We start from the raw sequence: 20,612 nt of genomic DNA, 5'->3' as shown, positions 1-20,612 counted from the left end.
TCTTTGCAGAGAGTGGTTTTGTTTTGTTTTTTGCAAAGACATCAAATCCAAGCCCACACACGATGACATCAAGCTCGAGCACGAGTTCAAAACCATCGGGTTTTGTGTAGCGCTAGTGCCTAACTAGGTCAACTGTGAGTTAGATGTTGACAACGACATCAATTTATTACTTTAAAAGTAATTGTAAAATGAATGAACATAACCTTGATGTTGATGATGTTGTAGTATAGTTATATATAAAGATGTATAACATCATCATCATCATCAGATGTTAGATCGAGCGAGAAGTGGACCATGATTGAAGTTGATGTTGATGTTGATGTCATAACATGATCACTTAGATATCTAGGTACACTTTAAGTGGTTCTCCATGTTCAGGTGATAGTAGTTGATATACATCTTGAGCAAGTTGTCTCTTTTCTCTAATGAGTAATGTCATTCTCTTTGGATTGTTGAAAAATGATGTTGATGATGTTGATGAAGTTGATGATTTACTACTATTACTGATATCCATCAATGAATTATCTATCTCATTGACACGTTTCATTAACCAATGTCTTTTATCTTTATCATTTATCTTGTTAATGGCCAATGTCAATTCTAATACATAATCATCATCCTCTATTGATCTCTTTGGTCTTTGTGACTTTGACCAACATGATGTTACCAAACTATAAAAAGACAATGAAGATGGTATACCAACCAATAATATAGGTAACAAGTATCTCCAATCAGATATATAATTCACTATTGTATCTATCATTCTCTATCTATCTATGTATAAGTTTGTTCGATTGATTAATTGCTTGATCATGTTTGATGGACTTGTCTTTAGATTCTAAAACATGACCCATAAATTGAAACAAAAAGTTAACTTTGGCAATTACGCTGTGACCTGGAACTCGATTGCTTTATTATTAATATCATCGTATATGAATGGTCTTGATGTAGGGCGTACGGTGTTTGGCCTGGACTATACAGACGGCCGTGTGCAAGTCCAACTTGCGACATTGGATTATCCAATCAGTGAGATTGATAATGTATGTTTGGACAAATGGTGCCGACTCAATTGCCCTAAGTGCTCTTGTCATTGTATTACGAAATGATATCTTCTCGTTTCGAAAGAATGAGTAGATATAAGATTCGAGTGGTCGATAGAATGCTCTAAGCTGAGAATAGTAGGTGCATGCGACATTCAGTGATCTAAGGTCAGGACATCGATCAATGTAGTGCAGTTGGTTGTATGATGATATGTGTAGATTGAGAATGTTTGGAAAGTTGACCGAACGTATGCGCTGTGTGAACATCTCGCCAAAGCCAAGGTCTGTCACCAATGGCGGGATGGTTCCGCTTGGCAGAGGTTTGTTGAACTCGTAGCCAAACTTGAGAGAGGTGAGTGAGCCAGGCAGCCAGCCAATGGGTACACGTTTGTTGAACGTGCTTCCAAACTCGAGTGAAAGGAGGCCGCTGGGAAGGGCACCTTCGAAACATTCCACGTTGTAGTATTTGCCCAGAGTGAGAGAGGTTAACGTTGGCGGCAGTGATCCAGGGAGAAGATATTCTTGGAATCGACAGCCAAGCTTAAGATGTGTGATATATGGTAGAGGGTTGATTGCTAGGTTTGGAGGACCCTGCTCGTTCAGTCCAAATGAGAGTGATGTGAGTGATCGCGGTAGCGAGCCAGGTGTATCCAAGTTAATATTATGTTCAATGTGCAGCTGACTCAATGAGATTGGTAGGTATCCTGGAAGTATTGGTATTGTGGCCATCTCTGCAAGTAAAGTCATCTTGGCCAATGATGGTGGCAGTTGTCTAGTCTTCATCAATTCAATATGTGATGTGTTTACAATCATCTCCATCGGTGGTTGTGATAGTTTTGTTGTCATTGTCATTGTTGTTGTTGTTGATTGATCACTATTATTGTTGTGATCTGGATATAATTGTTTCAATGACTTCTTCTTTACTAGATTGTACATTCGTGTACATGTTAGACCAAAGAATAACCTGTCAAGGTCATCAATCATGTGATCTAAAAGTTGACATAAAATGTATTCTGATTGTAATGATTCCATTCTCTCTATCACTCTCTCACAACTGTATTATTATATTATATTATTATTTGTATCATTTGGATTATATTACTAATACCAAAGTAAACTTCACTCTAATCACTTCAATTTACCATCCATCTGATCAAAAATTGGTGGATCTCGAGAATTTCATCAGAACATGGCTGATTGTTTGGGCTGGTTGAATGGAAGGAAACTGAATTCTGAGTCTGGATATTTTGTCCTTTGAACAAAGAATCAATCCTATGTGTAACCATAAAGAGGGAAACTGATCGTAATTCAACTGCTGTTCCAACGATCCAAGTTTCTGGACACACTTACGATCGTGGACAATGACCTGAGCAATGTGACAGATATGTTGCCAGACACATGTGCGACTATTAGTTCACTAAACATTATATGTGAGAACAGTGGAGAGGTGGCAATATCAGATATCAATCGATCGATACATTATCACTTGGATAAGTTGGTGGACTGTCTGAGGAAAACAATATTCAATCAGCTGACTCGATTGGATATGTGGATTGACCTTCGTCATAAAGGAGGATTCATTGCCCAGTTTGGTAACTTGCCAGCCATCAAACTGCAACAACTCAACTTCAAGCATTTTGCCCCCTATTGCAAGTCCACATTCTATCGTGAGCCACAGGTCTAGACAAGTCAATAAACAAAGAAGTTGCTATTGTTAGAATCTCAAAGAAGTTTATTTGTTTGATTGAGTTGAGTTTGTTAAGAGAGATAAAGTGGATTGACACCAGCATTGTCTGACTCTTTGTAAATTGGATTGTCTTGGATGGCACCATCGGCGAATGGTTGATCACCAAAGAAGGCACTGGTTGGAGGTGAAAGATGTTTGGTAAGACGCCAGAGGGCGGCAGCCAATAGTCCTGCGGCAGCCACAGCTGCGGCAATGGCGGCTGAGAGTACTGTTGTGTTGGTGGTGGTCCTGGTGCTGCCTGCGGCCAGACTGATCGAGGCTGACTTGGTGTCGGAGATTTGGGACAAAGTCAAGCCATTGACACGCTTCAAGTGGGTGTTCTCAACGTAGACAATCATCTGGTAGTTGGCTACGTTGGTGCCAGTGACTGTCACCTGTGAGAGCATCAAATTCAGCTGGTACTTGCTGGCCAGACAGCTGACAGAGGTGTTTGATAGGAATCTGCAATAGCCGGCAGTGGTGCCGAATAGTTGGAGTGTGGCGACACCATCAGCTGGTGCATTTCCATCGGCATCGGACAATGACACATTCATTGTCATGTTCTGGTACGAGACGTCCACAGAGACAAATGTCACGTTGGTGACAAGAAGTGCAGTGTTGATCAATGATGTCCAGTTCACCTGATTGACGGTGATCACTGGTGGATGGAACACTGGGTTCACGTTGAACAAAATGCTCACGGATGGTGATATCAGTTGAAGGGTGCTGATGGTGGCAAAGGTGAACTTGGCATATCCCTGTCCTGATGTGCCTGGGACTGGACGGTAGACTACCTTCCACGTGCCATTGGTGGCGACGCCCAGGTTCTGACCGGAAGTGATCATTGGTCCAGTGGCATTCTCTGAGTTGGCGTTGAACACGAACAAGTTGCCTCTTCTAGGTGTGGACTGAATGATGCAGGACAATGTCTCATTGGGAGTGTCAAAGTTGTAGGATGAGAAGGACACTATCACAGACTCATTAATGTTGATGCTGACAGTTGAAGCGAGAGCAGACACCACATCTGATCCAACAACTTGTTGTCTCTCCAAGACGATCGTTGGTGGCTTTGGTACATGAATAACATTGATTGTGATGGTGATTGAATCTGTAGCGTCTCCATTTGGTGATACCAATCGTAGCTTGATGATCATGATCTTGTCTTGGTAGTCATTGGGTGGTGGAACGTAGAGCAGTTGGGACTTGCCATTGCTTGGCAATATTGGATTGGTAACAAAGGGAGCGGTCATGAGCTTGTAGCAAGTGTCCAACTCTGCACACATCAAGTAGCTGATGTTTCCACGGCCAACAATTGAGTCAAACACAACTGTGTAGTAGTCCTGGTTGGTTCCGACCTTGCCAGTGAGCAAGAATGTAAGTGGCGTGTTCTCCAAAGTGTTGAACTCGAGCTGACCAGTGTATGTTGGTGGATGGAATGGTTTGACAAAGATGTTGGCAACAGCCTGGATTGCTGAGATGTATCCCTTGTCGTTGAGGACTGAGAAGTATACAATGTCCAATGGACCTCTTCCATCGACAGTGTCATCATTGGTCATTCCAGTCTTGGGCGTGTAGATGATCGTTTGGGGGATGGCCACACCGATCATGCTGCTGGTGATGACTGTGCCATTGATGAATGTGAACACACCGTTGGTTGGAAGGGATCCGAGCATCACCATGGCAGTTGGCTTGTTGGTGTCGGTGAAGTTGAACGTGAAGCGAACAGCTTGGTTGACTGTGGTGTTGACCAGTGTTGGCAAGGCAGTTGGTGGCGTGCCAGTGTAGTCGTCCACGACTGAGATGCCGAATGTGGATGTCACGGTAGCGCATCCATCAGTCACCGAATATCCAAAGTTCGTGCGTTTGTTGAACACACCGAGCTTGGGCACAAAGACAAAACTGCTCTTTGAGCTGTAGCTGGCAGTTGTGTTGACATCAAGTCCATTGATGGACACAGTGCCGATGGTTGGGTCGGGCAGGGAGGTGAACTTGATAAGCATCAGGTTGGAGTCGGCGTCGCTGACCAGGAACTTGAATGATTGTTGGACATTCTTTGTGGTGGTGAGCATACCAGCGATGGCAACGGGTGGATGATTGTATGTGAAGTCAATGTTGGTAATACCATATCCTGGCACTGAGATGGAGGCCTTTGCTTGGTTCTTGGTGATGGCACCGGATGGAAGCGTGACCTTGAAGGGGATGGCACTGGTCTTGGGCATGGCTGTGTTGAATGGTGCGATAGTGTTGGTGATGAAGTCTTCCTTGTCATCAAAGGTGAATGGGGCGACCAATTTGACTGCGCTCATCACAAGGTTAACACCACGGGTGGCCCAATCGGATGTTGAAGTCGAGGTTGACACATCCTGGTAACCAAATGTGATAGAGGTCAGGAAGTTCTTCCAGTTGGTCATAGTGGCACCGCCCACACCGAGCACAGTGGGCATCACACTGTTTTGAATCAATGATTGACCAACAGTCTTGTAAAAGTCGGATGGGCCCTCGCAGTCAGAGTCGGTAATGACGAGCAGGGAGTGGTAGCCTTGCGAGTTCCAGCCAACGGCAGCCTGGGATGCTTCAAGAAGTGCTCCAAGACCGTTGCGAGCGGATGACGAGGTGGTGGTGATAGTGAACTTATAGTTGGCGACGGTCGTGGTGATCGTGGAGCCGAGAACAAGTACGTTGGTGTAGTTGAAGCCACCTGGCGCGTCGGAGAACACACCGAGACCAAAGCGGACCTCGTCAGAGTAGGTCTTCATTGTGGTCACAAAGGAGTTGATGTATGTCGAGATGATGTTGGCAATGTCAGTGGTAGTAGCCACGTCTAGTAGAATGTAGACATCGAGTGATGGCAAGGTTGAAGGGACGGACAGGGAGAGGGGAAGGGTGAAGGCTGGGGATGACTGGCCGACGTAGACGAGCATATACTTGGGGCTGAGATAACCTTGACCAGTGGTGAACGAGTTGACGGCGGTCTGGTTGGCGGGGAGACAGAACTGGGAGACGGTGACATTGCAGGCGGCACCAGTCCAACCAAAGTAGCATGAGCAAACTCCATTTCCATTCACACCATCACTGATGGTACCATTGAAGCAGTGTGGGTTCTTTGTGCAGTTGGCTCCATATCTACCTGGAACACACTCGAAACAATTTGAATCAGGGTCCCATCCCTCATCACAAGTGCAACAAGTAGACTCTTGGCAATTAGGTATTGGAGTACCATGGCCACATTGTGGAGATTCTATTTTGATGGTTTGAATAAATGTTAGTATGAATTTTTGAATATGTGATTGTGATCAATATGTGAACTTACGGACTGTGAGAATGAATGACCTCTGTCCATTCATTGCGGTACCTTGGGAATCGGAAACACCAAGGGATACGACATAGCTACCAACATCCTTTAGGGTGGGGGTCCAGCTACAGTTGATCAGACCTGGATTGGAACCTACTTGTGGTGTGCACTGAACTCCAACGGGTGAGTTGGCATAGTACATGCTGACACTGAGCGTGGACATGTTGGACATGGCTTGGTAGGCCCACTTCTTGAACTGTTTGTTATTGATGACGATCTCCTGTCCATTCTCAGGAGTATCGCCAAAGAAGAATGGTGGGCTCTTTGGTGCAACAATCGAGTTGAGGATAAAGTCGGCCACGATGTAGTCCACACCGTTGGTGATGGTAATCTGGGTGGTGTAGAGACCGAGGGAGGCCGGTGTGAAGGTGACCCAGCCGGTGGTATAGTCGACTGAAAGACCCTGGGGTTGGACCTGGCCACCTCCACCCATTAAGGCATCATTACTTAGTGTAAATCTTAGTGGGTTGGTGATATTGTTGACGTTTGGAGCATTATTGGAGACGATCTGGAATGAGTTTGGCACACCCTTGATCACATTGATGATTGGCAACACTCCGGACACTGGTGATGAGTAGGTGACGCCTGGTGGTGGAGTGATGGTGACGGTCATCTGGGCACGGTAGTTGGCGTCGTGGTTATTGAGCAGGGTACTGATGCGTGCGGCGCCGGTAAAGGCGATGGTGTAGGTCTTGACGACGGTGGGGTAGGTCTTGACGACGGTCATGTAACAGGTGAACCAGTCGTCCTTCTTGTTGACAGAGGTAACGATGCACTCTGGCGAGGCGGTGGCTGATCCATCGCCAAAATTGACGATACCTACATCACTACCCACATAAGGCTTTCCATTGTAGCCCCTGAGCACGACACTCTCAGTCACATTGGCAAAAGCAGGGTATGACAAACGGTATGCCAAGTTAATATTAATATTAATTACATTATATTGAGCAGTAGGTGTCCATGAAGTTGTGGCGAACCTAAAATGAGTTGCTAAATAATTATTATTTAAAGGTAAGTTAGTATTTAATTTAATTATTAATAATAATAAAACTAATAATTAATTAAATACATACCATTGGTACATCCGGTAATTATTACCAGGATCAATAATGACCCATAAAATAAATTATTTGGATACATTTATATTGTATCTGTTTGTGTATATATGTTTAAAAAATTATATTATTACAAGTGTTTAGAGTATGAACATGAGATGGTTCGGAGTAGTAGTGTAGTGGTTGTTGTTGTTGAACTGGTTGGTCTTTGACATTGAGTGTTTACTTACTTTACTTGACTTGTCTTGGTCTTGGCATTGCCTTTGCCTTTGCAGGCCCCATTACCTTGCATACTTCCTTACTTGAAATAATAATAAATTAATTAGTAGACGATGATCCATTTCCATTGCTCGTGCTTTGCAGCCAAGGGTGGTGGGTCTCAACACATAGCTTGGTAGGATTCTAGAGTGGAAGATGTAGATTGTGGTTAATGTTTATCGAGATCTTTGGAGTTGTGCCACCAACATTGTTATGATGTTGCCCGATCGTATGTATCCACTCCACCTTGCACCCTATCATTAAGCTCAGGAACTCTGACCTAACTCCAATCAATCAGTTCTTTTCTATTCGTGATCAGGGCGCCGTGTGATCAAAGCGCTCAAAGTGCCCACCCTGAAGGTCGTTAATGTTATTTCTCGAGGACCAGGGCTCATTGGTCGTTCCGACTCATGGGAAAACAGGGGCCACAATGGGGTGCACACTCAAGTTTTTGCGCCATTCAATCGACTGGATCGAGATCGATCTTCGAGCTTTAATTGGTATTCAACCAATGTCAACCAAAGTGGGGTTTCTTTCGTTTTGTGTAGTTTTTGCAAAGATGGAAGATGTCGCTAATACTGTTGATGTTGGATTGATGGTGAATGAATGATTCATTTGGTTTGGTGTAGATCTGTAATGTGATATATATGTTAGTACTTGTACTTTGGTCTTTAGAATTATCCATATGATCATGATTCCGAGCTCTCTTAAGGTGGGAATGATTGGCGTCTCTATTCAGTTAACGAGAGATGGTCCCGTCCGTCCCCAATGTTTCGGGTTCAGTTTGTTCGCTTGTGCGAACAAGATGTACAAGTTAGTAAGTAATGTTCCAATCAATCATGATCATTACATCCCATTTCGTCCATGGTCTGTCACTAAATGGGCGCCCATCTTATGGTCGCTTGAGGTTTGTTTGCTTGCTTGTTCGTTTGTTGCTTGCTCACTTGTTACTTGTGGCATTGAAGTTGCAAATGTTATCCAACGTAATAGTTCAACATACTTAAACTATTTAGAATATAATCACATCAATAATAAGACTTATTGTATAGTTATTACATGTAATAATACTGATAACTTTGAGATAATAAAGTACAACCTGAGAATGAACAGAGCTTGGGTGAATGTTCAACTTGTTTCCAGAAATGGGTGAACTTCAGATCTTAACTACGGTCGTTAAAGTCAATGCATGAATCATTGTTTGATTCATTGACTTATTCTTTGTTCTAATATACATATATACAAATATATTATAATGCATTTACTCAATAGATATAATATATTATTATTGTTGTTATTATTATTTATTGTAGTTGTATCATATTGTCAAGAACAACAACAACAACAGAATGAACAACAACAATTGTTAACAATTAGAATGATAAATGAACAAGAGACTGTTGATGTTGTGGATGCAGTTGATAATAAGGTCATATTGGTAATGGCATATAAGAGAATGGATGACTTTAAACGATGCCTTGATAGTATGATGCAGGCAAATCAATCGAATCAATATCATTTGGTTGTAACACAGTCTATACCATTGGATAATGATCGTAGACATTACGATCGCATGACCACCATGCTCAACGATCAGGCCATGCCTTACTTCAAGTCGGTCAGACACATCGAGACACCCTCCACCTCCAATCACACCTATGGCAATGCCTACAACGCATTCAAGAACCTGGTACGAGGCCTCAACTACACTTTGAGAGCATTCCCAGCACTGGACTCATTGATCATCGTCGAGGAGGATGTCGACGTGTCCAAGGACATCTTTGAGTTCTTTGAGAGGAGTAGACAACTCATCAATGAGGATGCATCCGTCAGATTTGCAACATCGGCCTTCTTCTTGCACACAAGACATCCTCAATATGATTGGCGCGTGGACAAGCCAATTAAACGAAAGAGTATCCGCAATCAATTGTCTCTGGACTTGATGCGTCCACAAGAGTTGATCACAGTCACACTCCAAGGTCAGATAGAGTTCAAGGTGTTGGCGTGGATGGCTCATCGATCAGCATGTAAGCAGATGATCACAGACTTCTATGACATTGAAGGATGGGTACTTAAACATGTATGTATACAATCAATGAATGAGCAACAAACTCCGGACTGACATTGGATCATCACAGGGAGACCATGTTGTTGAGAACAAGCCAAACACTCCAAAGCCACCTGTGCTTTTGGAACATTGCGACTGTTGGAATCATGATAGATACCTCGAGTTGCGCTTCAAGGGCAAGAAGTTCATCGGATCACAATCACCTCGTTGTAACCATGTGGCAACGGATGGCGCAGGACTCAGTGGTGTTGAAGACGATTATGGATTCCCTGTCAATCAGATATATACACGTCGTGATCAATTCTATGTATGATCGATCATGTGATCACTTTCAGATTTGATATCTGATCACTAACTAACACCCTATCATAGATGACATATATCAAAGGAGAGAAAGGAATATGGCAACAATTGAAGGAACACTTGCCAAGTGTAGAGTGCCCGAATAGAGTGGACTGTTATTCGCCAAGCACTGGACAGAAGTGTGGATCAGTCCGTGTATCAACATGTCTAAACATCTGGGGCTTTGAATGTGTACCATGCAGTGGCCGAACTGCTGCCACATTGGAGCCACAATGTCGCGAGAAGTATCCAGATTGCTGTGGTAGCAAATGCGATACCAAGTCACCATTCATGATCAGTTTGCCATCACTATTTGGCGAATAATATAACAAAGGTAAATGTTATTTAATGGCCTTCTTCTTCGTCGTCTTCTTCGTCGACTTCTTCATTTGTTTGAGTGGTGGCCTATCCTCATCTTTGGGTATGATCTTGCTCGACTCTTCAAAGCCATCCTGCTCCTCCTCCTCCTCTTGATCATTATCATCATCATCTCTATCTCTATCCCTCTTGGACGATGGTGTCGATACTGGCTTCACAGTGAAGTGATACCTGTTGATGGATTTGGACTTGTTCCATGTGTCCAGTGTGCCTCCACTAGATGGTGCGAGACCCTCTGCAAATGTCAATGCGACCAAGTATTCTGACTTTGATACCTTTGTATTCCTATCATGGAATCCTTTGGAACTAGTATCCAACACTGCACCCAATTCCTTTGCATCAATTATCTCTTGGATTGTATCCCTTCCAATTATAGACTTGAATGAATTATGATAGATATTTGATGTACGACCTGGATTTGTCCTCCAATCCTTTGATCCATTGTCCAAGTATTGATAAGTGCCATCCTCTCCTTTAACAATCTCACAAGGTAAATACAATATCAATTTAAATCTAGGATATGACTTTAAGAACAGATCAACGGCAACATGATCTAGATTGAGTATTCAAATGTTAGTTGATCGATTCATTGGTTGATTGAAGATGGTATGATAGTTACCTGCCCAAGCTGCACCTCCACTCACCAGTGTAAGTTCCTTTGTATGCAACTTATTGATGACCATAAACGATTGAACTGATACACACATGAATTCATACTGTAGAATAGACATTGGCTTGGTCAAGTCTCTACCTGCAGTTCCAATGATTGATAATGTTGTTGCCATCCTATATTATTATGTATATTCTTATTATCTACAAGTAATTAATTGATCTATCCTGGGATGGGTCTAAAGTTTTATCACTGCGCTTTGATGATCAAATTATTCCAAGAATCAATCTGGAACCTTTCAGATCAAGTCCAGTCTAATAATAATAAGTTTACACATTTGTTGCGAGCTAATGGAGGGCCATCAACAAACATTATGCAATGGATGTTGGATGACCCTCATTGAAAGTGATTGTTTACTCAATGAGTTAATGGATTGGTTGGTTGTCCAGAAAAAAAAAAGCCGGATGGCTATTAGTTATGATTGAATATGTATATGGATGAATGAATGGATGGATGGAAGTAGTTGGTAATGATGCGATTGACTGATTGATTGATGATGTGGACCGGACCGGTAGGTACTCCTTCATCATAATCATCATTGTGATTGTGGTCTCTCAATGTTGGCACTGTATCGTAGTGGACTACTGGCTGTCGAGTTGTTCAGGGATGTACTGCCCACGACATTCTTAAGCTGGTGGTTCTCACTACGCAACAGATTGTTCTCACTGTGTAGTGTGTCCAACTGAGACTGGAGACGGTTGATAATGGCTGGATCGATGGCGCTCTGATGCGACGTGGTCATCTGGTGCTGTGTCTGGATCCAGTTGGTGAGGTTGGAGATCTTGTCCTCCAGGTAGGAGATCACCTGCGCCTGCTTGAGCAGCTTGCCCTGGATCTTCTCCGACTCAGACGACGAAGACTTCTTCTTGTTCTTGTAGCGACTGCTGCTGGACGACATTGACTTGTGATCCCTGTCGCTGTCGGATGACTCGTCGCGGTCTCTATCTCTGTCTCTGTAGTTGTTGTTGTAACGTCTGCTACGTCTCCTGTTGTTCCTGCTGCCGGAGCGACTGCGGTCGCGGTGGTGGTCGTCGCGACTACGCGATCTGCTCCTGTCTCGGTGATAGGAGTCACGGCTTCTCGATCTGCTCCTGTCACGGTGATGGGAGTCACGGCTTCTTGATCTGCTCCTGTCACGACTTCGTGAGCGACTGCGGTCGCGGTGGTAATCGTCGCGACTTCTCGATCTGCTTCTGTCTCGGTGGTAGGAATCACGGCTTCTCGAGCGACTTCTGTCACGATCCCTGCTCCTCGACCTGGATCTGCTTCTGTCTCGGTCACGATGGCTGTGACTGCTCCTGGACCTAGAGCGACTGCGGTCGCGACTGCGGTCTCTGTCGCGATGGTCACGGTGGCTGTGGTTACTTCTTGAGCGGTCACGACTCCTCGAGCGTTCACTGCGGCCCCTGCTCCTCGACCTGGACCTGCTTCTGTCTCGCTCGGTGTGTCTGTCACGCTCCTTCTCTCTTCCTCTCTCTCTGTCTCGGTCGCGATGGCTGTGGGTGCTGCGCGAGCGCGACCTGCTCCTGTCGACGTAGCGGTCGCCATGTCTATCTCTGTCGCGCTTCCTGTCTCTCTCCTTATCTCTCTCCTTGTCGCGATGCTTCTTGCTTCGCTGTCTATTCTGCTTGCTCTTCCTGTCGTCGTGGCGGCTGCTGTGGTACTCGTCCGAGCTGGAATCTCGTGACAAGTCGTCAGAGTGGCCGCTGTCAGACAATGACGAACCGCGCGACGACTGGCGGGAGCTGTCCGACTTGATCTTTGATGGCGGCAATGGGACATTACCGCCACTGGTGCGGGCGGAGTTATAGTGGGGGTCCTTCTCGGAGGTGGGCGAGGGTGGCTTGGAGCCAGTGTTTATCAACACGGGTGACTGGATGTTGCTGGACACCGAGAGGTCCGGTGCATACGAGTTGGAGTTGACCGACGTCAGCTTGGGCGACGTGGTGACGAGCGTGGGTGCATGCTGTGTGATCGGGCTCTTTGCTGACGCCTCGTCAATGAGGCGGTTGATATTGACGGTCGAGACTGGCGTGGGCTGGGACAGCGACAAATGGCTGTGTACCTGGCTGTGGCCAATGTTGCCTTGTTGTAGTGGGCCGCCGATGGACTTTGACATGTTGGTACTGCCAGACAATCCCATGGCCTGTGCTGGGTTAGGTGTGGTCGTTCGACTTGGGTTGGGTGTGACTGTTGGTGATATGGTCGGTGTGACGAGGGGCGTCATGGCTGGCGACAGGACGTTCGAATGCTCCTGTGTGGCGACGCCATTGTCGTTTGCGTCGGGGAAGATCCATCCGTCCTTATGATTGGAGTTGTGATTGCTGACGTGCGGTGCCGACGTGTTCCTCAGCATGGCAAAGTTGCTGTCATGTGACAGCATCTTGTAGCGCTGCTCACTGGGTGGTAGCTTGGATAGGACGTTGGCCATCATGTAGTCGGGGCGCTTGGCCTGTTTGAAGAACTTGTGTTCCAGAAGCTTGGTGGGCTGTGGACGCTTGGCAGGGTCCTTCTGGAGACATCGCTCGATCAGGTCCTTGAAGCCACTGGACCACTTGGCCTCGCTGTCGTCCTCCAATTGGGGTGGCGGGTTCTGCATGGTCATCAGCAGCACCTTCATGGGCGGGTACTCGGCGAATGGTGCGCGACCCTTGGCCAGCTCGAGTGCGGTGATTCCAAACGACCAGATGTCGACCGAGTAGTCGTAGTTGGCCTGCTCCATGACCTCGGGGGCCATCCAACAGGGCGTGCCGACAAAGGTGTTGCGACTGGTATCGCCCGTGTCGACGAGTGTGGCGCTGACGCCAAAGTCCGATAGGTGGACGGTGCCATTCGAGTCAATGATGATGTTGCCCGCTTTGATGTCCCTGTGTATTCGTCCGGCCTTGTGGAAGTAGATGATGGCTTTGAGTGTCTCGCGCAGTATCGTTGCGATGACCGGCTCCTCAAATCCATGTGGGAAGGACAGCTTCATAATGTCGGAGCAGGAGCCGCCCGACAAATGCTCCATCACGACCCATAATGATTCGTTGTGCACAAAGCTCGTGTAATATATAACGACGTTTGGATGGTTGCACATACTCATTGCCTGTATCTCTTTCTGTTTGATTGATGTATCACTTGTTAGTATCGCTCACTGGTTCGCCCGCTGATCTATCAATCAACATACTCTAAGCTCATCGAGAGATATATTCCTGCAATGCTCGAGATCGACGATCTTGATGGCGACGATGTCTTTGTTTGTGAGACAGATGGCTCTGTAGACGGAGCCACTGGCGCCCTTGCCAATGGCCTCCTTGAGCTCGTACTTGCTGGCATCGCTGGGGTACTTCTTCAGTCTCTTCTCCATCATAGCTCGCTCGCTGTCATGATGATCGCTATAGTGATGATCGTGCTTATCGTGATGCTTGTCGTGGTGCTTATCGTGCTTGTCGTGTCGATCGTGCTTATCATGTCTGTGATGATCATGATGTCTGTCGTAACTGTGTACCTCTGACATGAGAGTTTGTGTAGGTTATATATATTATATCTTATTACTGCCTGCCTGATTGCCTGCTATGCTATGCTTGCTTGCTGTTATTGTGTTGAATACTCCAGGGAGGAAAGAATTATGCTACTAATCCTTCTCGCTCACTTGACGTGACTATTGCTATTGCTATTGCTATTGTTATTGTTGTTGTTATGATTGATTGATTGATTGTACTATTGCTCACTTCTCTTGTCTATCTCTCTTTGTGTCGTTGTGAGCCTCACACACCTTCTCCTCTTCTCCTCTGCCTTTGTTCGAACTCTATCTAACTCTAGACTGTGAGCAAGTCAGTGGTCTGTATATGATGATGATAATGATAATGTTGATGATGAAAGTGATAGAGACAGCTTGTTAGACATGTTACTGCTACAGTTGCATGTGTTTATGTGTTGTGTGTTGTGAATGAATGAATGAACGAATGAAAGGGAGAATGAATGAAATGAATGTATGAAAGGGAAAATGAATGAAGGTGATCACTCCTTCTTTCTTCTCTCTCGATGTGGTCTATCTAGCTTTAATCTTGCTTGCTTATGATAACATGTAGCTTGGAATGATGATGATGATTATTGATGATTATTGATGATTGATGATTGATTGAGAGATGAAAGATGAGGACTGAGTGACCCAAAGAGTATATGCAAAGGGTAAGGCGCGCGCGCTCGTGAATCACAAATGATCATGTGTTGTGTTGTTATATTTATATCACTAACGTTGTTAACTAACTCACTCACTCACTCAATCACACAACACACTCACTGATCACACTCACTCACTCACTCAAGAACTCTCAACACCAAGCCGCTGGCTGGCTGTTCATCATCCAACACCCCCTTCGCAATCTCTCTCTCTTTCCACAAACACACACACTTACTAACACAACAACGCAACAAACTTTGATTGAACAACCACTATTACATAAATTTATGTGCGTTGATATGAATGATCGAAGGAATGAATGAATGAGGCGGGTGATCACCTGCCAAACGTAGTAGTTGAGACTTTCATACTACTATAATAGAGAGGTGGTAGGGGTTGGATACCAGTAGTGATGAGTGTGTGGAAGTTATTCACAATCACCAAGACGAACTTGAACAAATAGCCACATATACAGACAGACAGATGAAATAAACACTACTTCCGCACATCTAATTTTAATCACTACAACGTTGTTGTCGTTGTTATTGTTGTTGTTGTTGTTGTCAATCAGAACACACATCATATGAAACAAACACATAAACTTGTTGGTATGGATGGATCTGATTGATTGATTTGGTATGTGACGATCCAAAGGGGGCTTGGGAATATGTTTAGGTCCTTGGATCGCCTGGATGTTGAAGATGTTACCGCGTGTTGTGTGTGTGTGTGTGTGTGTGGTGATGATGAATGAAATGAAAGTGGACTGATGATGTGGACTGACTGGATTGACTACCTACACTTTTGGCAATGATGATGATCTTGATGATGATGTTGTTGATGATGACTCTTGACCGTTGACTCTATGTTATAGCAGCTTCTTCAACAATGATTGTTGTTGTTTCGGTTGCTTAATGTTTGATATTGATGACAACAGGTTGAGACCCTGATGATTGAATAATTGTAACTTCTGTTGGTATATACTTCTTGAGCCGACTCTAATCAACATTATATCTATTGCAAATACTAGTATCCTTGGTGTTACTGAGTGTGTGCAAGTTGCTGTGTTTGACTTGTTTGGATTGGATTGGAGAATAGGTGATGGATTGTAAGATGAATATTCCTTTAGGACCTGGGGAAGTAATGGCGGACTAAGGGATTGATTGATTGGTTGAATAGTAGGATGGTGGCAGTGATCCGATTGCTTGGTGACGGCACTGGGAAAAAAAAAATGATTAAAAAAAAAAGGATAATGTTATTTATCTCTTTTTTTTTTGATGGTGATCCTTTGTTGGTTGGTTGTGTTGTTGTGTTAAGTTTGTTTGTTTGTTTATCTCTCTGTATATGATTGTTTGATGATATGTTGAAGAAGAAAAAGAATGTGTGTATGACAATACATCGATAATGAATGAATGACTCTCGACGTCCACTGAGGACTATTGAGCACGTTCAAAAGAAAAATCAAAATAACGTGATTAGCCCCAACGAAAGCCATCGATCACTCTACAGGCCCCAACCCGAGACTTCAAGACCCCCACGTTGCTGATGTGCCTGTTGATCAAACCGATGAACCACGTTCACTCACACAACTTGGTGCCAAGTTCTACGCCTCAACTTGATGACAGAAGTTCACTTTACTCTTGTCCTCCAAAGACTGCGTCGTTAGTGATGCATGCCATGCATGTTGGCTGTCTACTTGGCAGATGTTGGAAGATGATCGGACCAAAGGACAACGACATAGATGTCGTCGCCAAATTGTTTAATGTTATGTGTTGTAGCACACAGCCTCCAACAACAAACAAGCTAAGAACTAGTACTGGCTTCTTCTTGTTGGTTGCTCTTGTTCTTGTCCATGTTCTTGATCTTGACCTTGTTGCAGCTGTTCCAAGATGGTATCGTCTTTTGACTCGTTGATTGTTACATCATCGACATCCTCTTTGATTGTTGTCTTTGTTGTTGTTGTTATTGTTACTTCCGCAGTTGTCGATGTTGTTGACAAAGAAGAAGAGGAAGAAGAATACGATACAGATAGATCATCCAACCTGGTGTCAATATCTACTTCTACTTCTACTTCTTCTTCTTCTTGTGGATGATCATTATTGACATTATTATTGTCGTTGTCGTTGGTGGTGTGATCATCATTATTGTTGTCGTTGTTGTTGTCGTTGATGATGTTGTTGTTGTGCGGATTGATATATACACTGTCGCTTTCGACTGGTTGTTGTTGCCCTAATGGCTGGGATGGCACAGTACAACTGCTATTGCTGTTATTGTCGCTGCTGCTATCATTATTACTATTACTATTGATAATACTACTACTACTGTCGATGTTAACATCATTTGTGGCTACAACTTCAGGTAGTGATGAGTCTCCAATGATGACCTCCAAGGTCAACTCCTCGACAATGTCAACCTCATTGGCCTCCTCCTCCACCTCCTTGGCATCCTCTTGCTCCGCTTCTTGCTCCATTTGCTCCTCTTGCTCCATTTGCTCCAATTGCTCCTCCTGAACATGTTCCAGCACATTCTCTTGTACTTGTACTGCCTCTCGAACTTGTTCCTCATCATCACCACTGGGCTCTTCCAACCTGAAGGACTCCATGTTCTTTGATATCTGTTGTTCCAATGTATTGTTACTGCTGCTGCTAATGTTACTGCTGTTACTACTAATACTACTGCTGATGTTGTTGTTGGTGTTGTGATCAATGCCATTGCCAGTGTCGTTGTTGTTATTGGCCATGATGATGTTTGTGCCATCACCATTGTCACTGCCATCTCCATTGACACTGCCTCGACCACTGACATTGCCACTTCCACTGACCTTGCTATTACCATTGCCATTGCCATTGCCACTACCAATTCCATTGCCATTGACAACGGCGGCACCATTCACCGATAGATACTCGGGTGGAAGAGACGAGGGTGTGTTGAGCGTCGAGGTGAAGGTGGGCGAGGAGGTACCATCGCTGGGCGTGTCATTGTGCGATGCTGGATTGAAGGCCTCAAAGAAGGCATCGGTCTGCTTGATCGAGTCATAATGGATGTTCTCCTCGGCCTCATCAAACAGCGAGTTCTCATCACTGATGGTGGTCGTGTTGACCGACAGTATCTCCACCCACAGCTTGAGGAACGTCAGGTTGGAGCTCTTTAGACAAAAGATGCGTTGGTAGGACACGATCTCAAAGCACTCGGTGCCGCCACCGCACTTGCACTCGCGAATATAGGCATTGCTCAGATCGATGCCCTTGTTGGTCAGAGGGTCCTTTGGTGAGTTGGAGTACCACAATATGTTCTCACCATCCTCACGCAATGCGAACCATTTGATCTTACGCTCATGTGTATCCTTCTTCTTCTTGCCCAGGTATCCTCCAAATATGATGTTCTGGAAGGAAAGAGTTAGATTGATTGAATGATTGTTTGATTGATTGATCGATCACATTAACAACAACATACTCTAAATACATAAAAGGTCTTGTCATCTCTGAAGATGTCTTTGGTATTGGATGCTGATACTACAAGGCCAAGGTTCATGATCTCTTGACACAGTTTGACAGCATCCTCTCTGGACGTCACATACTCGGACTGATTCTTTAGCAGCCAGTTGATGGCCTCGGAGCCAACAAAGCAGTCCTTATACTTCCTAAACATTTTGGACCTGTCCATGCGCTCCACACCTGTCTGATCTCTCTTCATAAACTGAACCAATGAGTATATCTGAGGAGATGTTTGATTGATTGAGTCAATAACAAGTTATTGGACGATTTTCCATGGGACACATTCATACCTTGTCGTCGCTAACACCTTGGAAGTCTTTGAAGCAATATAGCATGTTGTTGTCGCGAAATGGTTGATCGCAGTAGATGTGTCGTAGGATTGACTTGTCCAGTAGGTATTGGCCAAGCTGAGTCGCATGATTCCTATTCACGCAGATGCCATGCTTCATGAACCAATCCACCATCTCAAAGCCTGTGAAGCACAGTTTGTGATACTGGAAGCCGCTGTACCTGTCCTTGATCGGCAGGCCCAACACAGGGTCCTTGAGCATTGCAATAATGTCCTTAACCTGTTCGTGTGTGTATAGGTGTTAATGAGTGTTCAAGTGATCATGCTTGATGGTGGACGGGACATACATGATAACGCATGTTGTTCACGGGTGAGTAGACGATGGTCTTGTCGGGCACAGAGTTGGAGGAAAGCTTGCCAAAGTATATCTTGACGCCCCGGCCCTCGTCGATCTCGCTGCCAGAGCTGCTCTTTAGCAGTGCTCGACCATTGCCGCTACCTCGCAGTCTACTATTATGACCAGTGGGCGAAGTCGATCTGTTGAGCTGGTGTAATGTGTTGTTGTTATTGTTATTGATGTTTGTTGGAAGTGATGATGTTGATGAGGTATTATTCTTGTGTGTAGGTGTCGGTGAAGACACTGTAATGCAATCTGTTGTGATTGTGACGGCATTGTTGTTGTTGCTACTCTTGGAGTGCTCCAAGAGACTATATATAAACTCCACGTCGACAGCGTCCAACTCATCGGTTATTGATGATGCCGCCATAACTGGGGCAACACCAATACCTGCGACGGCTGCTGCTGCTGTGTTGACATTACTAATATGGATACTGCTGTTGATACTATTGTTATTGTTTATGTTATTAAAGTTGTTGTTGATGTTGTTGTTGTTGCTAATACCAATGCCAATACCAATGCCGTTGCCGTTGCCGTTGCCGTTGATGTTGCTGTTATGGTTGGGAGATGTGCCACGACCATTCATTCTCCACACCGGACCAACTACTAGTGACTATTACTACCTATCTAATCCTAATCCTAATCCAAATCCAGAGTCGACAATCTTCCTTCAATCAATCAATCAATCTAAACTATCTTTTCTTGGTATTATTGTACAATAATATACAATGATTATTTGTTTGTTTGTTTGTTTGCTGTCGTTTATAATGTATGATGTATGTATGTATGTATGTATGTATGTATGTATGTATGTATGTATGTATGTATATATGAATGTAGTTAACTTTGATATTTGTTGTTGTAAGCTAATGAGCAATGACGACTTATTGAACAGTGAAGGTACAAAAGAAAAGTGAAAGCAAAGCTCCTTTCCCAATTTATTGAAAAAAATGAGTTGGAAGTGAGAGACAAGTATCTCACAACAGTTGCAGTCAGTCAGTCAGTCAGCCAGTGCTTGTACAAGTAGCTTTTGGTACACAGTCAAGGCTCGATCGTCTCTTATTCATTCAAACATCGAGTCCAATATATTGTATTAGTATTGAATAGGTATAATCAGTCAGGGGGAATAATCTCAATCCAATCCAAAAGACGACACAAGTTAGTTATTAATACTGGCTTGTTATAATATTGTCTCAACTCAATCCTTCAGGTTGGAAATAGTTATGTATTGTTGTTGGATGTCTCTTTTGAATTTATGAACCTCCGAAGAAGGTGCTGTTGTGTGTGAGTGGTGTGGAATGTGAGCAGCATGATCAGAATGACCAGCATGCTCACGTAAGTTTGTGAGAGCAGCATGATCATTACCACACAACCACAAAGGCGT

At 44.3% G+C, this 20,612-nt stretch overlaps 7 protein-coding genes across 7 annotated transcripts; 1 reads left to right on the top strand and 6 right to left on the bottom strand.

The window, feature by feature from the left end:
* Positions 1 to 340: 340 nt before the first annotated feature.
* SAMD00019534_050050 (hypothetical protein) lies at positions 341 to 547 on the bottom strand (the record flags this gene model as incomplete). The annotated part of the gene is made up of 1 exon (XM_012899476.1): positions 341 to 547. A coding segment is annotated over one exon (207 nt), but the record flags the coding sequence as incomplete, so codon positions are not given.
* Positions 548 to 926: 379 nt separating this feature from the next.
* On the bottom strand, positions 927 to 2,072 carry SAMD00019534_050040 (hypothetical protein; the record flags this gene model as incomplete). Its single annotated transcript, XM_012899475.1, has 1 exon — positions 927 to 2,072. A coding segment is annotated over one exon (1,146 nt), but the record flags the coding sequence as incomplete, so codon positions are not given.
* A 726-nt stretch (positions 2,073 to 2,798) lies between these two features.
* Positions 2,799 to 7,258, bottom strand: SAMD00019534_050030 (hypothetical protein; the record flags this gene model as incomplete). The annotated part of the gene is made up of 3 exons (XM_012899474.1): positions 2,799 to 6,004; positions 6,077 to 7,108; positions 7,192 to 7,258. The coding sequence occupies 3 exons, from the start codon at positions 7,256 to 7,258 to the stop codon at positions 2,799 to 2,801; spliced, it is 4,305 nt and encodes a 1,434-aa protein (XP_012754928.1).
* Positions 7,259 to 8,848: 1,590 nt separating this feature from the next.
* SAMD00019534_050020 (hypothetical protein) lies at positions 8,849 to 10,156 on the top strand (the record flags this gene model as incomplete). Its single annotated transcript, XM_012899473.1, has 3 exons — positions 8,849 to 9,508; positions 9,567 to 9,803; positions 9,869 to 10,156. Coding segments are annotated over 3 exons (1,185 nt in total), but the record flags the coding sequence as incomplete, so codon positions are not given.
* Positions 10,157 to 10,185: 29 nt separating this feature from the next.
* SAMD00019534_050010 (hypothetical protein) lies at positions 10,186 to 10,998 on the bottom strand (the record flags this gene model as incomplete). Its single annotated transcript, XM_012899472.1, has 2 exons — positions 10,186 to 10,769; positions 10,836 to 10,998. Coding segments are annotated over 2 exons (747 nt in total), but the record flags the coding sequence as incomplete, so codon positions are not given.
* Positions 10,999 to 11,421: 423 nt separating this feature from the next.
* On the bottom strand, positions 11,422 to 14,385 carry SAMD00019534_050000 (hypothetical protein; the record flags this gene model as incomplete). The annotated part of the gene is made up of 2 exons (XM_012899471.1): positions 11,422 to 13,986; positions 14,056 to 14,385. 2 exons carry the CDS (start codon positions 14,383 to 14,385, stop codon positions 11,422 to 11,424), a joined length of 2,895 nt encoding a protein of 964 aa, XP_012754925.1.
* Positions 14,386 to 17,115: 2,730 nt separating this feature from the next.
* On the bottom strand, positions 17,116 to 19,814 carry SAMD00019534_049990 (hypothetical protein; the record flags this gene model as incomplete). Its single annotated transcript, XM_012899470.1, has 5 exons — positions 17,116 to 17,130; positions 17,249 to 18,430; positions 18,502 to 18,762; positions 18,833 to 19,111; positions 19,179 to 19,814. The coding sequence occupies 5 exons, from the start codon at positions 19,812 to 19,814 to the stop codon at positions 17,116 to 17,118; spliced, it is 2,373 nt and encodes a 790-aa protein (XP_012754924.1).
* Between the last annotated feature and the right edge of the window lie 798 nt (positions 19,815 to 20,612).

Source organism: Acytostelium subglobosum, assembly GCF_000787575.1.
Source record: "Acytostelium subglobosum LB1 DNA, scaffold: scaffold9, whole genome shotgun sequence".
In the NCBI taxonomy this organism is placed as follows: Eukaryota; Evosea; class Eumycetozoa; order Acytosteliales; family Acytosteliaceae; genus Acytostelium; species Acytostelium subglobosum.
This window is presented reverse-complemented; position numbering and strand designations above follow the sequence as displayed.